This window comes from Salvelinus sp. IW2-2015, unplaced genomic scaffold (assembly GCF_002910315.2).
Source record: "Salvelinus sp. IW2-2015 unplaced genomic scaffold, ASM291031v2 Un_scaffold957, whole genome shotgun sequence".
Taxonomy (NCBI): domain Eukaryota; kingdom Metazoa; phylum Chordata; class Actinopteri; order Salmoniformes; family Salmonidae; genus Salvelinus; species Salvelinus sp. IW2-2015.
This window is the reverse complement of record NW_019942662.1, coordinates 100,612-121,136: the sequence shown is the minus strand read 5'-3', so window position 1 is coordinate 121,136 and position 20,525 is coordinate 100,612. Positions and strand designations below refer to the sequence as shown.

Below are 20,525 nucleotides of genomic sequence, written 5' to 3'. Positions count from 1 at the left end.
TGTACTAACAGGGTTGGGGTCAATGAGGTAACACCTGTCCAACTGTTATACTAACCAGGGGTTGGGGTCAATGAGGGTAACACCTGTCCAACTGTTATACTAACCAGGGTTGGGGTCAATGAGGTAACACCTGTCCAACTGTTATACTAACCAGGGTTGGGTCAATGAGTAACACCTGTCCAACTGTTATACTAACCAGGGTTGGGGTCAATGAGGTAACACCTGTCCAACTGTTGTACTAACCAGGGTTGGGGTCAATGAGGTAACACCTGTCCAACTGTTGTACTAACCAGGGTTGGGGTCAATGAGGTAACACCTGTCCAACTGTTTACTAACCAGGGTTGGGGTCAATGAGGTAACACCTGTCCAACTGTTATACTAACCAGGGTTGGGGTCAATGAGGTAACACCTGTCCAACTGTTATACTAACCAGGGTTGGGTCAATGAGGTAACACCTGTCCAACTGTTATACTAACCAGGGTTGGGTCAATGAGGTAACACCTGTCCAACTGTTATACTAACCTGGGTTGGGGTCAATGAGGTAACACCTGTCCAACTGTTATACAACCAGGGTTGGGGTCAATGAGGTAACACCTGTCCAACTGTTATACTAACCAGGGTTGGGGTCAATGAGGTAACACCTGTCCAACTGTTATACTAACCAGGGTTGGGGTCAAGAGGTAACACCTGTCCAACTGTTTTACTAACCAGGGTTGGTCAATGAGGTAACACCTGTCCAACTGTTACTAACCAGGGTTGGGGTCAATGAGGTAACACCTGTCCAACTTATTTACTAACCAGGGTTGGGGTCAATGAGGTAACACCTGTCCAACTGTTATACTAACCAGGGTTGGGGTCAATGAGGTAACACCTGTCCAACTGTTATACTAACCAGGGTTGGGTCAATGAGGTAACACCTGTCCAACTGTTATACTAACCAGGGTTGGGGTCAATGAGGTAACACCTGTCCAACTTGTTGTACTAACCAGGGTTGGGGTCAATGAGGTAACACCTGTCCAACTGTTGTACTAACCAGGGTTGGGGTCAATGAGGTAACACCTGTCCAACTGTTATACTAACCAGGTGTGGGGTCAATGAGGTAACACCTGTCCAACTGTTATACTAACCAGGGTTGGGGTCAATGAGGTAACACCTGTCCAACTGTTATACTAACCAGGGTTTGGGGTCAATGAGGTAACACCTGTCCAACTGTTATACTAACCAGGGTTGGGGTCAATGAGGTAACACCTGTCCAACTGTTATACTAACCTGGGTTGGGGTCAATGAGGTAACACCTGTCCAACTGTTATACTAACCAGGGTTGGGGTCAATGAGGTAACACCTGTCCAACTGTTATACTAACCAGGGTTGGGGTCAATGAGGTAACACCTGTCCAACTGTTATACTAACCAGGGTTGGGTCAATGAGGTAACACCTGTCCAACTGTTATACTAACCAGGTTGGGGTCAATGAAGTAACACCTGTCCAACTGTTATACTAACCAGGGTTGGGGTCAATGAGGTAACACCTCCAACTGTATACTAACCAGGGTGGGTCAATGAGGTAACACCTGTCCAACTGTTTACTAACTGTTTTAAACGAGGTAACCCACCCTGATACTATTTTAAACGATGTAACCCAACCCTGATACTGTTTTAAACGAAGGTAACCCAACCCTGATACTGTTTTAAACGAGGTAACCCAACCCTGATACTGTTTTAAACGAGGTAACCAACCTGATACTGTTTTAAACTAGTAACCCAACACTGATACTGTTTTAAACGAGGTAACCCAACCCTGATACTGTTTTAAATGAGGTAACCCAACCCTGATACTGTTTTAAACGAGGTAACCCAGCCCTGATACTGTTTTAAACGAGGTAACCCAACCCTGATACTGTTTTAAACGAGGTAACCCAACCCTGATACTGTTTTAAACGAGGTAACCCAACCCTGATACTGTTTTAAACGAGGTAACCCAGCCCTGATACTGTTTTAAACGAGGTAACCCAACCCTGATACTGTTTAAAACGAGTAACCCAACCCTGATACTGTTTAAAACGAGGTAACCCAACCCTGATACTGTTTTAAAACGAGTAACCCAAACCCTGATACTGTTTTAAACGAGGTAACCCAACCCTGATACTGTTTTTAAACGAGGTAACCCAACCCTGATACTGTTTTAAACAAGGTAACCCAACCCTGATACTGTTTTAAACGAGGTAACCCAACCCTTATACTGTTTTAACGAGGTAACCCAACCTGATACTGTTACTGTTTAAACGAGGTAACCAACCTGATACTGTTTTAAACGAGGTAACCCAACCCTGATACTCTGTTTAAAACCAGGTAACCCAACCCTGATACTGTTTTAAACGAGGTAACCAACCCTGATACTGTTACTGTTTTAAACGAGGTAACCCAACCCTGAGACTGTTTTAAACGAGGTAACCCAACCTGATACTGTTTTAAACGAGGTAACCCAACCCTGATACTGTTTTTAAACGAGGTAACCCAACCCTGATACTGTTTTAAACTAGGTAACCCAACACTGATACTGTTTTAAACGAGGTAACCCAACCCTGATACTGTTTTAAACGAGGTAACCCAACCCTGATACTGTTTAAAACGAGGTAACCCAACCCTGATACTGTCTTAATCAAGGTAACCCAACCCTGATACTCTGTTTTAAACGAGGTAACCCAACCCTGATACTGTTTTAAACGAGGTAACCCAACCCTGATACTGTCTTAAACAAGGTACCCAGCCCTGATACTGTTTAAAACGAGGTAACCCAACCCTGATACTGTTTTAAACAAGGTAACATTAAGCATTTTCTAAGTGTCATATCACTTACTTCAAACTGCTAGGGTCCTTTTCATTTCATCTTGCTCAGTAGATGTATGTAACTGTTAAACATCTGTTATCTTGTGTGATAACTTTCTTTCTTACTTCTTGTCTCTGTGTTTTCTGTGTGCGTTTTCCACGCGTGTTGTGTGTGTTGTGTTCCCCTGCATGCTCCTGCGTATGCGTGTGTCTCTGTGTCTCTCTGAATGTTCCAGGTGTTGGACTCGGAGCAGGACCCGGCTGAGCCCCCTCCAGAGGTAGAGGAGGATCTGGACCTAGAGAGTCTGGAGTTTGAGAACCCCAGTGACAGTGGACCAGAACTAGACGATGACGACAGTGTCCTCAGCACCCCGAAACCTAAACTCAAGTGAGTGGGAGGAGAGATATCAGCGTGTGTATTTATGTGTGCCTTTGCCTCGTGTATTAAGTGATTTTTGCCCAGAGATATGGCTGTAGACTCTTGTAACACCATAGCAGTCTAACCTACAGAAATATTTCAGGGTAATGAGTGACTCCAGTGCTCTTTTCAGATGTATTTATTTCTGATGCTTTCCCTTTCAGGCCATATTTTGAGGGTCTCTCCCTCTCCAGTTCGCAGACAGATATTGGCAGCATTCACAGCAGCCGGAGTCACAGAGAACCACCAAGTCCGGTGAGAACACATTCCCTGGCTGAGACTGTCACCCTCCCAGCCCAGGACCATAATATACCCTGGCTGAGACCGTCACCCTCCCAGGACCATAATATACCCTGGATGAGACTGTCACCCTCCCAGCCCAGGACCATAATATACCCTGGCTGAGACTGTCACCCTCCCAGGACCATAATATACCCTGGCTGAGACCGTCACCCTCCCAGGACATAATATACCCTGGCTGAGACCGTCACCCTCCCAGGACCATAATATACCCTGGATGAGACTGTCACCCTCCCAGCCAGGACCATAATATACCCTGGCTGAGACTGTCACCCTCCCAGGACCATAATAACCCTGGCTGAGACCGTCACCCTCCCAGGACATAATATACCTGGCTGAGACCGTCACCCTCCCAGGACCATAATATACCCTGGATGAGACTGTCACCCTCCCAGGACCATAATATACCCTGGCTGAGACCGTCACCCTCCCAGGACATAATATACCCTGGCTGAGACTGTCACCCTCCAGGACCATAATATACCCTGGATGAGACTGTCACCCTCCCAGGACATAATATTCCCTGGCTGAGACTGTCACCCTCCCAGGACATAATATACCCTGGATGAGACTGTCACCCTCCCAGCTCAGGACCATAATATACCCTGGATGAGACTGTCACCCTCCCAGCTCAGGACCATAATATACCCTGGCTGAGACCGTCACCCTCCCAGCTCAGGACCATAGTATACCCTGGATGAGACTGTCACCCTCCCAGGACCATAATATACCCTGGATTGAGACTGTCACCCTCCCAGGACATAATATTCCCTGGCTGAGACTGTCACCCTCCCAGGACATAATATACCCTGGATGAGACTGTCACCCTCCCAGCTCAACATAATATACCCTGGATGAGACTGTCACCCTCCAGTCAGGACCATAATATACCCTGATCTCTCTCCTGGCGATCATGACACGCAGGTTAAAATATCAAAACAAACTCTGAACCAATGACATTAATTTGGGGACAGGTCGAAAAGCATTAAACATGTATGGTAATTTAGCTAGTTAGCTTGCACTTGCTAGCTAACGTTAATTTGTCCTATTTGGCTAGCTTGCTGTTGCTAGCTAATATGTCCTGGGATATAAACATTGAGTTGTTATTTTACCTGAAATGCACAAGGTCCTCTACTCCGACAATTAATCCACACATAAAACGGCCAACAGAATCGTTTCTAGTCATCTCTCCTCCTTCCAGGCTTTTTCATCGTTTAAATTATATGGTGATCGCATCTAAACTTTCATTGTATTACCACGACTACCGGCAAAACAGTTCGTCTTTCTATCACCCACGTGGGTATAACCAATGAGGAGATGGCATGTGGGTACCTGCTTCTATAAACCAATGAGTAGATGGGAGAGGCAGGACTTGCAGCGCGATCTGCGTCAGAAATAGGAACGACATCTATTTTAGCCCTTGGCATCGCAGGCGCTCGTTGGCGTGCGCAAGCAGTGTCCYGTCTGGTCAGCATGTAACTCTTTCAGTTAATCTTTCAATGATTCCTCGCATATTATCTCCTCCTTCTCAAGCGTATTGGAGTGAGACGGTCCATGGTCCCTCTCTTCAGACCTTCTTATCCAGTGTGTTTTGAGGAGGTGAGAAGACGAGGAATCGAGGAAAGATGAGAAAGAGCCTCTGATTCCCTCTCTCAAAACCTCTGCTAGATACAGCATCTTCTCACCTTCAGCTTGGTTCAGTCCACCTTGGTAGGAAAGAAAGGTGGCGACGGCATTTATTTTTCTCTCTAATCCACTCTCACCCTCTCTGGGATTATTAAAGTATGACAGGTCCACTCTCACCATCTCTCCATCCAGCCGACCATGATCTCTGGGATTAATTTAAATATGAAAGGTCCACACCTCCACCATCTCTCCATCCAGCGACCGTGATCTCTGGGATTATTAAAGTATGACAGGTCCACTCTCACCATCTCTCCATCCAGCCGACCGTGATCTCTGGGATTATTAAAGTATGACAGGTCCACCCTTCACCCTCTCTCCATCCAGCCGACCGTGCTCTCTGGGATTATTAAAGTATGACAGGTCCAACTTTTTTTCTCCCCACCCCCCCTCTCTTCCATCCAGCTGACCATGCTCTCTGGGATTATTAAAGTATGACAGGTCCACACTCACCATTATTAAAGTATGACGGGTCACATTATTAAAGAAGCTTACTTCATTTTTTWATTTAATTTAAATGTATTTTTACTGCATCGGGGTAGCAAACAGTCTTCTTCAGGTTGTAGGTTCCTTGCTCTGGAGAATTCCCTCACACCTCCCAACCTTTTGTCTTCCATAATGTCTAGCTCAAACACCACATGTCCTTKTCTCTTTTCTCCAATTGAAGAAACAATAGCTCTTTTCCCCTCTTTCCTATGGCTGTTTCTAGGATGACATTTCTGGTGGGCAGACAGAACTTTTGTCTTTCTGAGCTAATATCCTGGATTTTTTTTGTTTAACATGACTCGACCAGAATCATTTGGGTGGCAACGCCCTAACCCGCATCCCCCCCTTAGAGCCGGCCCTGCTCTCTACTCATTTAGGGTCACACCTCACGCCCYTCTACCTGTGTCATTCCATACTCCCTAATTCAAATCCATCATCTTCCTTTTGCTTCTCCTCTACCTGAAGAAAACAAGCCCCCTTTTCCTCCCTTCTGTCCTCACTTTAGTGTTCTGGTGTCTTCTCCAGGCAGGAAGCTAAGTTGGCGGGGAGGAGAGGGAGAAGTACTTCCCTAAAGGAGCGCCAGCCCAACAGACCACAGAATGAGAGAGCCAACAGCCTGGATAACGAACGCTTGCTCGACACACGCTGCCATCTACAGGTAGGAGGAGCACACTGCAAGCAAAACAGATCACTAGCCACTTTAAACAATGCCACTTAATATAATGTTTACATACCCTACATTACTCATCTCATATGTATATGTATATACTGTACTCTATACCATCTACTGCATCTTGCCATCTTTATGTAACACATGTATCACTAGCCACTTTAAACTATGCCACTTTATGTTTATATACCATATTTTACTCATCTCATATGTATAGACTGTACTCTATACCATCTACTGCATCTTGCCTATGCCGTTCTGTACCATCACTCATTCATATATCTTTATGTACGTATTCTTTATCCCTTTACACTTGTGTGTATAAGGTAGTAGTTGTGGAATTGTTAGGTTAGATTACTCGTTGGTTATTACTGCATTGTCGGAAATAGAAGCACAAGCATTTCACTACACTCGCATTAACATCTGCTAACCATGTGTATGTGACAAGTAAGATTTGATTTGATTTGATCAGTGGCTGTATGTATCAAGAATCACAACGTAGGAGTGCTGATGTAGGATCAGTTCTTGCCTTTTTAGATCACAATAAATAACATTACTAGATTAGCACAGTGAAGCAGAGGGGCATGCTGGTCTATAATTCTCTGAGAGGCTCTGTCTAAGTGCTAGCCTCGTTGTTAGAAAGGTGGGCCAGTAACCAGATAGTTTCTGGTTTGAATCCAGAGGAGAACCAGCTGCTCCTTCTCATTGAAGCCACGGTAGTTCAAGGCCGACTGCGGTACTGCAGGCATTGTTTGCAGAAAACAAGATACCCCATTAGAGTGAATGGGAAAAATGTCAATCTTCGTGGGAATAAAAATATGTTTTGAAGACTAGCATCGTACCAATAATTGCTTCTAATACACCAGATGTATGTCCTTGAACCGATCATTTTTTAAATCGCACACAGAAGAAGTTGTAAGGATAATTTAGTTGCTAATGGCAGCCTGCAGTACCCGGGTCGCTCTTCAACTTGAGTTACTCAATGAGAGGGGACACTGAGCTAGCCTGCAAAGTCACTTCCCGTGGCTCTGTGGCTGATTGGCTCCAGGGGCGTGGCTCTGTGACTGATTGGCTCCAGGGGTGTGGCTGATCGGCTCCAGGGGCGTGGCTATGCGGCTGATCGGCTCCAGGGGCGTGGCCTGCGGCTATGCGGCTTATCCAGGGCCGCGGCGGCGTGGCTGATCGGCTCCAGGGGCGTGGCTCTGTGGACTGACCGGCTCCAGGGGCGTGGCTCTGTGCTGATCGTCTCCAGGGCGGCGTAGTTCTGTGGCTGATCGGCTCCAGGGCGTGGCTCTGTGGCTGATCGCGGGCTCCAGGGGCGTGGCTCTGTGGCTGATCTGGCTCGCAGGGGGCGTGGCTCTTGTGACTGATTGGCTCCAGGGGCGGTGGCTCTGTGGCTGATCGGCTCCAGGGGCGTGCTCTGCGGCTGATGGCCTCCAGGGGCGTGGCTCTGTGACTGATTGGCTCCAGGGGCGTTGGCTCTCCGGCTGATCGGCTCCAGGGGCGTGCTGCGGCTGACCGGCTCCAGGGGCGTGGCTCTGCGGCTGATCGGCTCCAGGGGCGTGGCTCTGCGGCTGATCGGCTCCAGGGGCGTGGCTCTTCCAGTGTCTGCATCTCGGCTGTGTGTGATGAATTTCTATTTCGATGCACAATAACAATTTTTTATTATTTTCTATCTATTCTATAAGTGTATTCCCCCTCCACAGATCCCCAGGAAGACCGTGTATGACCAGCTGAACCACATCCTGGTGTCTGACCACCATCTACCTGACAGCATCATCCTCATCAACACATCTGATTGGCAGGGCCAGGTAAGAGACAGAAAGTGATATACAGGAAGTGACCGGTTCAGTGACCCCTCTCTGGTCTGTCTCCATGACGACCAGAAGGAAAAACAATAGATACAATTATGAATTACTCAACTTCTCTTTACACCGTCGTATTCTCACATTTACACATTATATATWTTTTTATTTTCCCTTTCTCAAACTGTTCGCTTGCCTGCAAACAATGCCTTCAGGTTGTCTTCGTTACTTCCTGTTGAATGGGGAACGAGGGAGAGCTCGGTTTGTTGTTTTGGAAAGTCTATTGAAGAAGTTTGGTTACTAGCTATCTACATTTTGAGTTTAGATCCAGTGACATGGTTAGCATCAGTTGCTGGGACCGCTACTATCTGTCCAGTGATCCTGCTGACCAAGGCCGGGTCTGAGGAGCTGTTTGGCGTAGCAGCTAGCCTAGCTGCTAGCTAGCTGCCTATCAAGCTAGTAGGGTTTTCTTGAGGGCTTGAACGCAGCCCGCGACGCGGTTAGCCATTGTGACTGGGACCGAGGATTGTCCCGGTTCTTGAGGCTGTCTAGATCCCTGCTGTTTGTTGTTGTTTTAAATCTTCCCTGCAACCTGTCCTGTCTGGAACTGAGAGGAGTAACAGCATAACCTGTCCTGTCTGGAACTGAGAGGAGTAACCTACGTTGCTATCATGACATTGACCAAAGCCGGCGGAATTTCCGTTGAGGACAGTGGTGTCTCTCTCTGTCACAGGTGAAGGATCTTTTTAAATGAAAATAGTTCTACAAGTAGTTGTTACAACTACAGGAAAATAGCTTTGAGTGTTTTGTTCAAAATACTGGTGGATTCAACTAATAAAAGAAATGACGACCTGACCAGAGAGGTCCAGGACCTGAAGAACAGTTTGCAGTTTTCCCAGGGTCAGCTCGATGAGTTGAAACAGGAGAACGGGAAGATGACAGCAATCTGGAAGTCGTTGAGAGAAGACATCAGTTCTGTGTGTGAATCCATGATAACAATGACGGAGAAATCCGATTATCTCGAGGGACAATCAAGGCGGAACAACATGGTTGTGGACGGAATTGCAGAATCTCCACATGAGACCTGGGCGGAGTCTGAGGACAAAGTGAGGGAAATGATCTTGGAGAAACTGAAGATGGATCACAGGAAGATTGAGGTGGAGCGCGCCCACAGGACTGAAAAKCCCACCACGGGCCCAGGTGACAGGCCCAGGCTGATAGTGGTCAAGTTCCTGAGGTTCAAGGACAATGTAGCTGTTCTGGAAAGAGACAAGAACTTGAGAACGTACATCTTCCTCAACGAGGACTATCCTGAAGCTGTGAGCCAGAAGAGGAAAGAACTTATCCCAGCCATGAAAGCTGACAGAGCGCATGGGGACATTGCTTGCATCCAGAATGACTGGCTCATTGTCCACCCTCCCTCACAGAAGTCTGGAAGGGATGAGAGGACCAAGCCTGTGGGTTCGTAGCTTCAACCCCACAGCACAGCACAGCACAACACACACACACACACACACACACACACACACACACACACCACACACACAACACACACACACACACACACACACCACCTGATTAATGGACGGCTGAATATATATATTTGTCTCTTGCTTTGTTTGCTCTTCTCCATATTATGTCTCTGATCAGCTACCCAGGAAAGAGCTGAAAACATCCCATATTAATATACCCTACCGGTCCAAAGTTTGGACACACCTACTCATTTAAGGGTTTTTCTTTATTTTTACTATTTTCTACATTGTAAAATAATAGTGAAGACATCAAAACTATGATATAACACATATGGAATCATGTAGTAACCAAAAAAGTGTTAAACAAATCAAAATATATTTCAGATTCTTCAAAGTAGCCCCCCCTTTGCCTTGATGAGAGCTTTGCACACTCTTAGCATTCTCTCAACCAGCTTCATGAGGTAATCACCTGGAATGCATTTCAATTAACAGGTGTGCCTTGTTAAAAGTTAATTTGTGGAATTTCTTGACGCCTTAATGAGTTTGAGCCAATCAGTTGTGTTGTGACAAGGTGGTATACAGAAGATAGCCCTATTTGGTAAAATACCAAGTCCATATTATGGCAAGAACAGCTCAAATAAGCAAAGAGAAACAACAGTACATCATTGCTTTAAGACATGAAGGTCAGTCAATTTGGAAAATTTCAAGAACTTTTAAAGTTACATAAAGTGCAGTTGCAAAAACCATCAAGCACTATGATGAAACTGGCTCTCATGAGGACCAACACAGGAAAGGAAGACCCTGAGTTACCTCTGCTGCAGAGGATAAGTTCATTAGAGTTACCAGCCTCAGTAATTGCAGCCTAAATAAATGTCTCACAGAATTCAAGTAACAGACACATCTCAACATCAACTGTTCAGAGGAGACTGTGTGAATCAGGCCTTCGTGGTAGAATTGCTGCAAAGAAACCACTACTAAAGGACACCAATAAGAAGAAGAGACTTGCTTGGGCCAAGAAACACGAGCAATGGACATTAGACCGGTGGAAATCTGTCCTTTGGTCTGATAAGTCCAAATGTTCGATTTTTGGTTCTTTGTGAGACGCAGAGTAGGTGAACGGATGATCTCTGAATGTGTAGTTCCCACCGTGAAGCATGGAGGAGGAGGTGTGATGGTGTGGGGGTGCTTTGCTGGTGACACTGTCAGTGATTTTCTTTTTTATTCAAAGCACATTTAACCAGCATGGCTACCACAGCATTCTGCAGCGATACTCCATCCCATCTGGATTGTGCTAAGTGGGACTATCATTTGTTTTTCAACAGGACAATGACCCAACACACCTCCAGGCTGTGTAAAGGCTATTTTGACCAAGAAGGAGAGTGATGAGTGCTGCATCAAATGACATGGCCTCCACAATCACCCGACCTCAACCCAGTTGAGATGGTTTGGGATGAGATGGACCGCAGAGTGAAGGAAAAGCAGCCAACAAGTGCTCAGCATATGTGGGAACTCCTTCAAGACTGTTGGAAAAGCATTCCAGGTGAAGCTGGTTAAGGGAATGTGTTGGTCAATTTCTTCAACAGATGATCAGGTCTATATAATTATCAAACATACATTAGTAATGGAAAGGAAACACAGACTCTTTGTTGAAGTACTAAAATACTCCTTTTAGTAATACAATTGTCGGCAGAAGTTGATACAGAGTACAGTATAACAGTATATGATAGCTCTCCCCAGGCTATGCAAAATGTCTAAGACATGTAACTCATATAGCCTCTCCCAGTCCTCCTTGCGTGAGTTTCCCTGGCAACAACATTTTAATAAATCTCACCTCCCCCTGACAGCAGCAACCGTCTTGTCAGCAATTAAAAGCTCAGAAGTGGGTTTAACGGAAACTTGACCTTTCATCACAAGTATCGGGTCATAACAAGGTGAACGAGTCCAAGCATCTTCTGCCTGGTGGCTGTTTTCATCAGGCCTGCGGCAGCCTTGTGTTCTTAGACAACCAGTGGTATTCTCAGAACCTCAGCCACGGTGGGGCCCAGACAGGAGGAGTATGAACGTAGGCTGGTTTCTACCTTCTGATAGTGTCTGAAGGGCACAACACTCAAAACAGGTGTTAATACACACACGGAGGTCTCCTAGAAGAGGAGACCTTACACTTTATCATAACACCATTTTTTAACCCTTTAAAAGGTTTGAGGCCTTGGTTTAACCCTTCAAATGCCCAGTGTGTGCAAAGCTTTCATCAAGGCTTTGGGGCTCCCGAGTGTCGCTGCGGTCTAAGGCACTGCATCTCAGTGCTAGAGGCGTCACTACAGACCCTGGTTCGATTCCAGGCTGTACAACCGGCCGTGATTGGGAGTCCCATAGGGCGGCGCACAATTGGCCCAGCGTCGTCCGGGTTTGGCCGTGGTAGGCCGTCATTGTAAATAAGAATATGTTCTTAACTGACTTGCCTAGTTAAATAAATGTTAAATAAATGTTAAATTAATTTACTTTTTTTTTTTATATAAAAGGCAAAGGGTGGCTGCTTTGAAAAATCTAAAATATATTTCGATTTCTTTAACACTTTTTTGGTTAATATACACTGCTCAAAAAAATAAAGGAACACTAAATAACACATCCTAGATCTGAATGAATGAAATATTCTTATTAAATACTTTTTTCTTTACGTAGTTGAATGTGCGACAACAAAATCACACAAAAATGATCAATGTAAATCAAATGTATCACCCATGGAGGTCTGGATTTGGAGTCACACTCAAAATTAAAGTGGAAAACCACACTACAGGCTGATCCAACTTTGATGTAATGTCCTTAAAACAAGTCAATGAGGCTCAGTAGTGTGTGTGGCCTCCACGTGCCTGTATGACCTCCCTACAACGCCTGGGCATGCTCTTGATGAGGTGGCGGATGGTCTCCTGAGGGATCTCCTCCCAGACCTGACTAAAGCATCCAACAACTCCTGGACAGGACAGTCTGTGGTGCAACGTGGCGTTGGTGGATGAGGCGAGACATGATGTCCAGATGTGGCTCAATTGGATTCAGGTCTGGGGAACGGACGGGCCAGTCCGTAGCATCAAATGCCTTCCTCTTGCAGGAACTGCTGACACACTCCAGCCACATGAGGTCTAGCATTGTCTTGCATTAGGAGGAACCCAGGGCCAACCGCACCAGCATATGTCTCCAAAGGGGTCTGAGGATCTCATCTCGGTATCTAATGGCAGTCAGGCTACCTCTGGCGAGCACATGGAGGGCTGTGCGTCCCCCCAAAGAAATGCCACCCCACACCATGACTGACCCACCGCCAAACCGGTCATGCTGGAGGATGTTGCAGGCAGCAGAACGTTCTCCACAGCGTTTCCAGACTCTTGTCACGTCTGTCACATGTGCTCATGTGCTCAGTGTGAACCTGCTTTCATCTGTGAAGAGCACAGGGCGCCAGTGGCGATTTGCCAACCTTGGTGTTTCCGGCAAATGCCAAACGTCCTGCACGGTGTTGGGCTGTAAGCACAACCCCCACCTGTGGACGTCGGGCCCTCATACCACCCTCATGGAGTCTGTTTTCTGACCGATTGAGCAGACACATGCACATTTGGTGCCTGCTGGAGGTCATTTTGCGGGCTCTGCCAGTGCTCCACCTGCTCCTCCTTGCACAAAGGCGGAGGTAGCGGTCCCTGCTGCTGGGTTTGTTGCCTCTCCTACGGCCTCCTCCAGTCTCCTGATGTACTGGGCTGTCTCCTGGTAGCGCCTCCATGCTCTGGACACCTACGCTGACAGACACAGCATAACCTTCTTGCCACAGCTCGCATTGATGTGCCCATCCTGGATGAGCGTGCACTACTGAGCCACTTGTGTGGGTTGTAGACTCCGTCTCATGCTACCACTAGAGTGAAAGCACCGCCAGCATTCAAAAGTGACCAAAACATCAGCCAGGAAGCATAGGAACTGAGAAGTGGTCTGTGGTCACCACCTGCAGAACCACTCCTTTATTGGGGGTGTCTTGCTAATTGCCTATAATTTCCACCTTTTGTCTATTCCATTTGCACAACAGCATGTGACATTTATTGTCAATCAGTGTTGCTTCCTAAGTGGACAGTTTGATTTCACAGAAGTGTGATTGACTTGGAGTTACATTTGTGTTGTTTAAGTGTTCCCTTTATTTTTTTGAGCAGTGTATATTCCATATGTGTTATTTGATAGTTTTGATGTCTTCACTATTAATCTACAAAGTAGAAAATAGTAAAAATATAGAAAAACCCTTGAATGAGTAGGTGTGTCCAAACTTTTGACTCGTACTGTATGTAAATAAAGTATTTCTGTTTATTATTTTTAATACATTTGCAAATATTTCAAAAACCTGTTTTCGCTTTGCTTTGTAATGCAGCAGGGAGGAGAGAGAGACAACGGGTGCCAGTCACTTGTAGTCTTTAAAAAACATTTTTTTTTTAACACAGCGCAGCAAGTCAGAGAACGGCCCGGCACATTCAAATCAAATCAAATGTATTTATAAAGCCCTTCTTACATCAGCTGATATCTTAAAGTGCTGTACAGAAACCCAGCCTAAAACCCCCAAACAGCAAGCAATGCAGGTGTAGAAGCACGGTGGCTAGGAAAAACTGCCTAGAAAGGCCAAAACCTAGGAAGAAACCTAGAGAGGAACCAAGCTATGAGGGATGGCCAGTCCTCTTCAATCAAATCAATTGCTGGTCGGACTCCCTCTTGTCATTTGTGTGTCTTAATTATTCAATCAAACCGTGTGCTTAAAGCATCAGACAAGCTCAGTGAATATAGTTGATTTGATTAAAACACATACGATGTGTCAATATATGGAAAAAATACACGTTTTTTGAAAACTCTGTTTATTAAGTTTTACAGGCAAGACAAAGCAATATAAATAATATACTCAACTAGAAAAAATACAAATAATACATWAAAAAAAAAAAAWTTGCTTTAAAGATACCATACTTTAGACAAGTTAAACACACCAGGCAGAAGGCTACAAAGGTTAAAGGGCAATCTATAGTATAGGGACAGAGCAAACACCTCACCATTACGTTTTAACATTTCGACCAAATAATTGGTCGAAAGAACCGATTACTCTTGGTCAACAAAGATGTTTTTTAGTCGGGGGGGGGAATTTGAAACGATTTATACGTTTACCTTTAATACTTAAGCATATTTTAAGCATACTTTTGATACAGGGTGTTTACAAACACTACAGGACCAAGATCATCCACATGTATTGATCACATCTTTACTAATACTGTAGAACATTGTTCTCTAGCTGTATCTGTACCCATTGGATGCAGTGATCACAATATAGTGGCTATATCCAGGAAAGCCAAAGTTCCAACAGCTGGACCTAAAATAGTGTTTTAAGAGATCATACAAAAGATTTTGCTGTGGCTCTTATGTGGATGATGTTAAAAACATGTGTTGGTCTGAGGTGATTAATAAGGGGCATCTAGAATCTGCACTTGATGAATTTATGAAATTGCTCCTTCCAATTATTGATTAACATGCGTCTGTTAATTAAGAAACTGACTGTTAGAACTGTTAAGGCTCCATGGATTGATGAGGAATTGAAAAACTGTATGGTTGAAAAAGATGGGGGCAAAAGGAGTGGCTAATAAGTCTGGCTGCACGTCTTTCATTGAATCAGATGGCTTATTCATCACAAAACCATTTGATGTTGCCAATTATTTTAATGATTACTTTGTTGGCAAAGTGGGCAAATTTAGGCTGAAAATGCCAACCACTAGCATTGAGCCATCATACTCATGCATAAAYAAAACTATAATAAAAGTTAGAATTTTGTGAAGTTTGTGTGGGAGAGGTGGGAAAATGATTGTTATCGATCAATAATGGCAAACCTCTTGGCATTGACAACTTAGATGGAAAGCTACTGAGGATGGTAGCTGACTCTATAGCCACTCCTATCGGTCATATCTTTAATCTGAGCCTAGAGGAAAGTATTTGTCTTCAGGCCTGGAGGGAAGCCAAAGTAATTCCTCTACCCAAGAGTGGTAAAGCGGCCTTTACTGGTTCTAACAGCAGACCTATACGCTTGCTGCCAGCTCTTAGCAAACTGTTGGAAATAATGGTGTTTGACCAAATACAATGCTATTTCTCTGTAACCAAATTAACAACAGCACGCTTATAGAGAAGGGCACTCAACATGTACTGCACTGACACAAATGACTGCTGATTGGTTGAAAGAAATTGGTAACAAGAAGATTGTGTGAGCTGTACTTTTAGATTTCAGTGCAGCCTTTGATATTATTGACCAAAGATGATATTGAGAAAAAACTGTTGTTGAGAAAACGTATGTGTCAAATATGTAAAGTGAGGTGTACCGCAGGGCAGCTCTCTAGGCCCTCTACTCTTTTATATTTTTGCCAATGACCTACAAACTGGCATTAAACAAAGCATGTGTGTCCATGTATGCTGATGATTCAACCATATATTAATACTATACATATCAGTCTCTCTTGGCTAAGAGTTGAGGAAAGACTGACTGCATCACTTCTCTTTTTGTTATTTTTAGAAACAATGTGTTGAAAATTCCAAATGGTTTGCATCGTCAATTTACACATAACACCGACACACACACACACACACTTACTCCACCAGACGTCTTTATTTATTTTAATCTTTATTTAACTAGGCAAGTCAGTTAAAGAACAAATTCTTATTTTCAATAACGGCCTAGGAACAGTGGGTTAACTGCCTTGTTCAGGGGRAGAACGACAGATTTTTTACCTTGTCAACTCGGGGATTCGATCTTGCAACCTTTCGGTTACTAGTCCAATGTTCTAACCACTAGGCTACGCTGCCACCCCGGGTCCCCAGGTCCAAACAAAACAAATTCAAGGCAAAACCTCACGGCACAACACCTCTCCTCTATGTGATCTACATGTTGTGTGTATGTGCTGACATGTATGTGTAACTGATAGATGCACACACACACACACTACATGTCAATGTTTTTAAACGTGTGTAAATTGTAAAGTCTTTTGACTGTCATGTCTTTTTCGTTATGTGTCTGACCCCAGTAAGACTAGCTGTCACCATTGGCGTCGACTAACGGGGATCCTAATAAAACAAATTTAAAAAATCATTCCCCCATCTGTTTTTTTTTTCAGTATCTGTCAGGTGTTCTCCAGAGCCAGCACCTCCCGGTGGTGTGTACCTGTACTACAGCAGACATCCAGGCCGCCTTCAACACCATCGTCTCACGCATACAGAGATTGTAAGCCTCTCACCCATCCCTCTCTTTTTCTCTTCAGTCATTGTAGTACACTAGATTCAGATTCCTGAAAAGCTGTACTGTAACTCAATTAACCAGTTAGAGATGGAGCTGTAATTCAACCAACATATATTGTATACATCGAATGCAGGAATCGGTTAATTAAAAAGTACATATGAGAGTCAGCTTGGGCAATACAATAACAATATTACAATAACAGAACATGAGTCTTATGCCATTACCCTCTTATATGTTTCTGTTGTGTCTCGTAGCTGTAACTGTAACAGCCAGACACCCATCCCCATAAAGATAGCTGTGGCTGGGGCCCAACAATATGTTTCTGTTGTGTCTCGTAGCTGTAACTGTAACAGCCAGACACCCATCCCCATAAAGATAGCTGTGGCTGGGGCCCAACACTACCTCGGAGCAGTCCTCAGGCTGTTTGTAGACCACCTCTCTTACAAGACCCCTGATTGGCTGGGCTACATGAGGTTCCTCATCATACCACTAGGTGAGTTTTTGCCACTAAACTACTGACATACAYTGCCTTCGGAAAGTATTCAGACCCCTGGACTTTTTCCACATTAATGTTACGTTACAGCCTTATTCTAAAATTGATTAAATTGGGTCTGAATACTTATGTAAATAAGGTATTTCTGTTTAAAAATAAATWAATTAATAAACATTTCTAAAAGCCTGTTTTCACTTTGTCATTATGGGGTATTGTGTGTAGATTGATGAAGGACAACAATTATGTAATCCATTTTAGAATAAGACTGATGTGGAAAAAGGGGACTGGGTCTGAATACTTTCCAAAGACACTATACTTCATTCATGTTTTAATTAATTCAGACATTACAGTTTGGAAGTTACTGTATAAATGTATATTGTTTTAAGTTACACATTTCTCTATATATACATGCTTTTCTAAAGGTTCTTATTGTGTATAATGTCTACTCTTTGATTCTATTCAGGATCTCACCCAGTTTCCAAGTACCTGGGTACCATGGACTATCAATACAACAGTTTATTCCAGGATACAGCGTGGACGGACCTGTTTCACAAGCCAGAAGCACCAGTCATGGGTACGACAGATTTCACACACACTTAACACAGCTACAGTACTACCAGATGTATCGAGGGCCGCTGTATATAGCTAGCCTGGTACCAGATCTGTTGGTGCTATCATGAGAACAGATCTGAGACCAGAACAATGAGTTGATATGATGGCAGCAACAGATCTGAGACCAGAACAATGAGTTGACATGATGGCACCAACCGATCTGGGACCAGAACAAGGAGTTGACATGATGGCAGCAACAGATCTGAGACCAGAACAAGGAGTTGACATGATGGCAGCAACAGATCTGAGACCAGAAGAAATGAGTTGACACCAACAGATCTGAGACCAGAACAAGGAGTTGACATGATGGCAGCAACAGATCTGAGACCAGAAGAAATGAGTTGACACCAACAGATCTGAGACCAGGCATAGCTATAGCGAAAACAGCGGAGTACCAGAGTCCTTGTGTTTATGTATCCTGTAAACTGTAGAAAGAATTTCCTCTTGAACGACAATAAATGCCATCAATCAACCAATCAACCAAATCCTGTCATGTGGTGTACAGTGCAGGAGAGTCCAGACGTGGTTTCCAGGGTAACCCAGTATATGGTCGGGGCCAATGGAGCTCACCAACTACCCATCGCTGAGGCCATGCTCACATACAAACAGAAGAGGTAAGGGCAACATATATGTACACACACACACACACACACACACATTTAGTTATCTCACATCTTTATGGGTGGAATTTTTGTATTGCACATGTAATGTGCTGTTAAGTGCATAAGTTACCACATCTCATCATCTGGCAGCGTGATTTAATTTGAAACTTTTCTTTTAACAATGTGGATTTATTGAGAGGCGACTATACGCAYTGCCGTGAAAAAGTATTTGCCCCCTTTCTGATGTTCTCTATTTTTTGTATGTTTTTGACACTGAATGTTGTCAAATCTTTTATTTGACATGTTTACCACTTTTTCTACCCAATTTCATGATATCCAAATTGGTAGATACAGTCTTGTCCCGTCACTGCAACTCCCGTACGGACTCGGGAGAGGCGAAGGTCGAGAGCCGCGCGTCCTCCGAAACACGACCCTGGCCAAGCCGCACTGCTTCTTGACACACTGCTCTGCTCGCTTAACCCGGAAGCCAGCCGACACCAATGTGTCGMAGGAAACACCGTACACCTGGCGACCGTGTCAGCGTGCACTGCGCCCGGCCCGCCACAGGAGTCGCTAAAGCGCGATGGGACAAGGACATCCCGGCCTTCCGAACCCTCCCCTAACRCGGACGACGCTGGGCCAATCCGCCTCATGGGTCTCCCGGGTCGCGACCAGCTGCGACACAGCCCGGGATTGAACCTGAATCTGTAGTGACGCCTCAAGCACTGCACCTCTGCACCACTCGGGAGGCTTCATCAGATCTTCAACCAAAACCTAATATTAGGTTTTGGTTGATTGATTTAATAAACAAATCTTTAATAAACAAAGTTATACAACGCCCATTGCCCCTGTGTGGAAGACTAATTTCCCCCTTTACACTCAATAACTGGTTGTGCCTCCTTTAGCTGCAATGACTCCAACCAGACACTTCCTGTAGTTGTTGATCCGTCTCTCACGTCGCTGTGGAGGAATTGTGGCCCGCTCTCTTCCATACAGAACTGCTTTAACTCAGCGACATTTGTGGGTTTTCAAGAATGAACTGCTCGTTTCAAGTCCTGCTAAAACATCACCATCGGGTTTAAGTCTGGTATTTGTACCAGGCCAAATCCAGGGCGTTATATGTGCTCATTTTCAGCCATTCTGATGTAGAATTGCTGTTGTCTTTTTAGATCCTTGTCTTGATTCATGACCCAGCTGTTCTTCAGCTCAATGACGGATGGCCTGACGTTGTCCTGTAGAATTATCTGACACAGAGCAGAATTCATGGTTCCTTCAGGTTGTTAAAAAAAAKAAKAAAAAAAACACTTWTGAGTCTTGARAGGTGCATTTTGGCAAACCCGGAGTGGACCTTGTWGGATGACATGGGTCTCGTTATATCTGCCGGAAACCAAACACTGCATTCCACAGGAAGAACTTCATAGCAACGGCCAAGCATGGTGCTGGTAGTGTGATGGTTTGGGGATGCTCTGCTGCCTCGGGACCTGGACGACATGTCTTCACTGAATAACCATGAATTCTGCTCCCACTCAGAGAATTAAAAATAATATATAATAATTTCACGCCACTGTATTTATGTAATAATTACTAAACTCGAGTTAAATATTCACCTCCTTTATAAACGCACATTGTTGAATACAAGTTTCAAATTAAATCATCGCTGCCAGATTATAATGAGATGTACGGTAATTATTTTGCACGAGGAATGTATAGTCCTTTTATGTGCGTCTATTAACAGCTGCTTTAATGAACAGCTAATAGCATTCCTGAGGACGTGCTGTGATTATTATGCATCAGTTTCTCTTTCACTTTTTTAGCTCGTTTATTATAGTGTCACAGGTCACGTTGGAGTAGGGTTGTACTGTGGTTATGGTACTGACATAGGTCAC

General features: G+C 44.5%; 1 protein-coding gene across 1 annotated transcript in view; it reads left to right on the top strand.

Moving 5' to 3' along the window:
* pacs2 (phosphofurin acidic cluster sorting protein 2) overlaps positions 1-20,525 on the top strand; it is a 136,529-nt gene that overhangs the window by 99,078 nt on the left and 16,926 nt on the right. The window contains exons 9-16 of the mRNA XM_070438472.1: positions 3,062-3,213; positions 3,408-3,498; positions 6,218-6,370; positions 8,089-8,193; positions 16,811-16,917; positions 17,271-17,425; positions 17,889-17,999; positions 18,543-18,651. Coding sequence (XP_070294573.1) covers positions 3,062-3,213; positions 3,408-3,498; positions 6,218-6,370; positions 8,089-8,193; positions 16,811-16,917; positions 17,271-17,425; positions 17,889-17,999; positions 18,543-18,651 — 983 coding nt within the window. The remainder of the gene's footprint in view (positions 1-3,061; positions 3,214-3,407; positions 3,499-6,217; positions 6,371-8,088; positions 8,194-16,810; positions 16,918-17,270; positions 17,426-17,888; positions 18,000-18,542; positions 18,652-20,525) is intronic.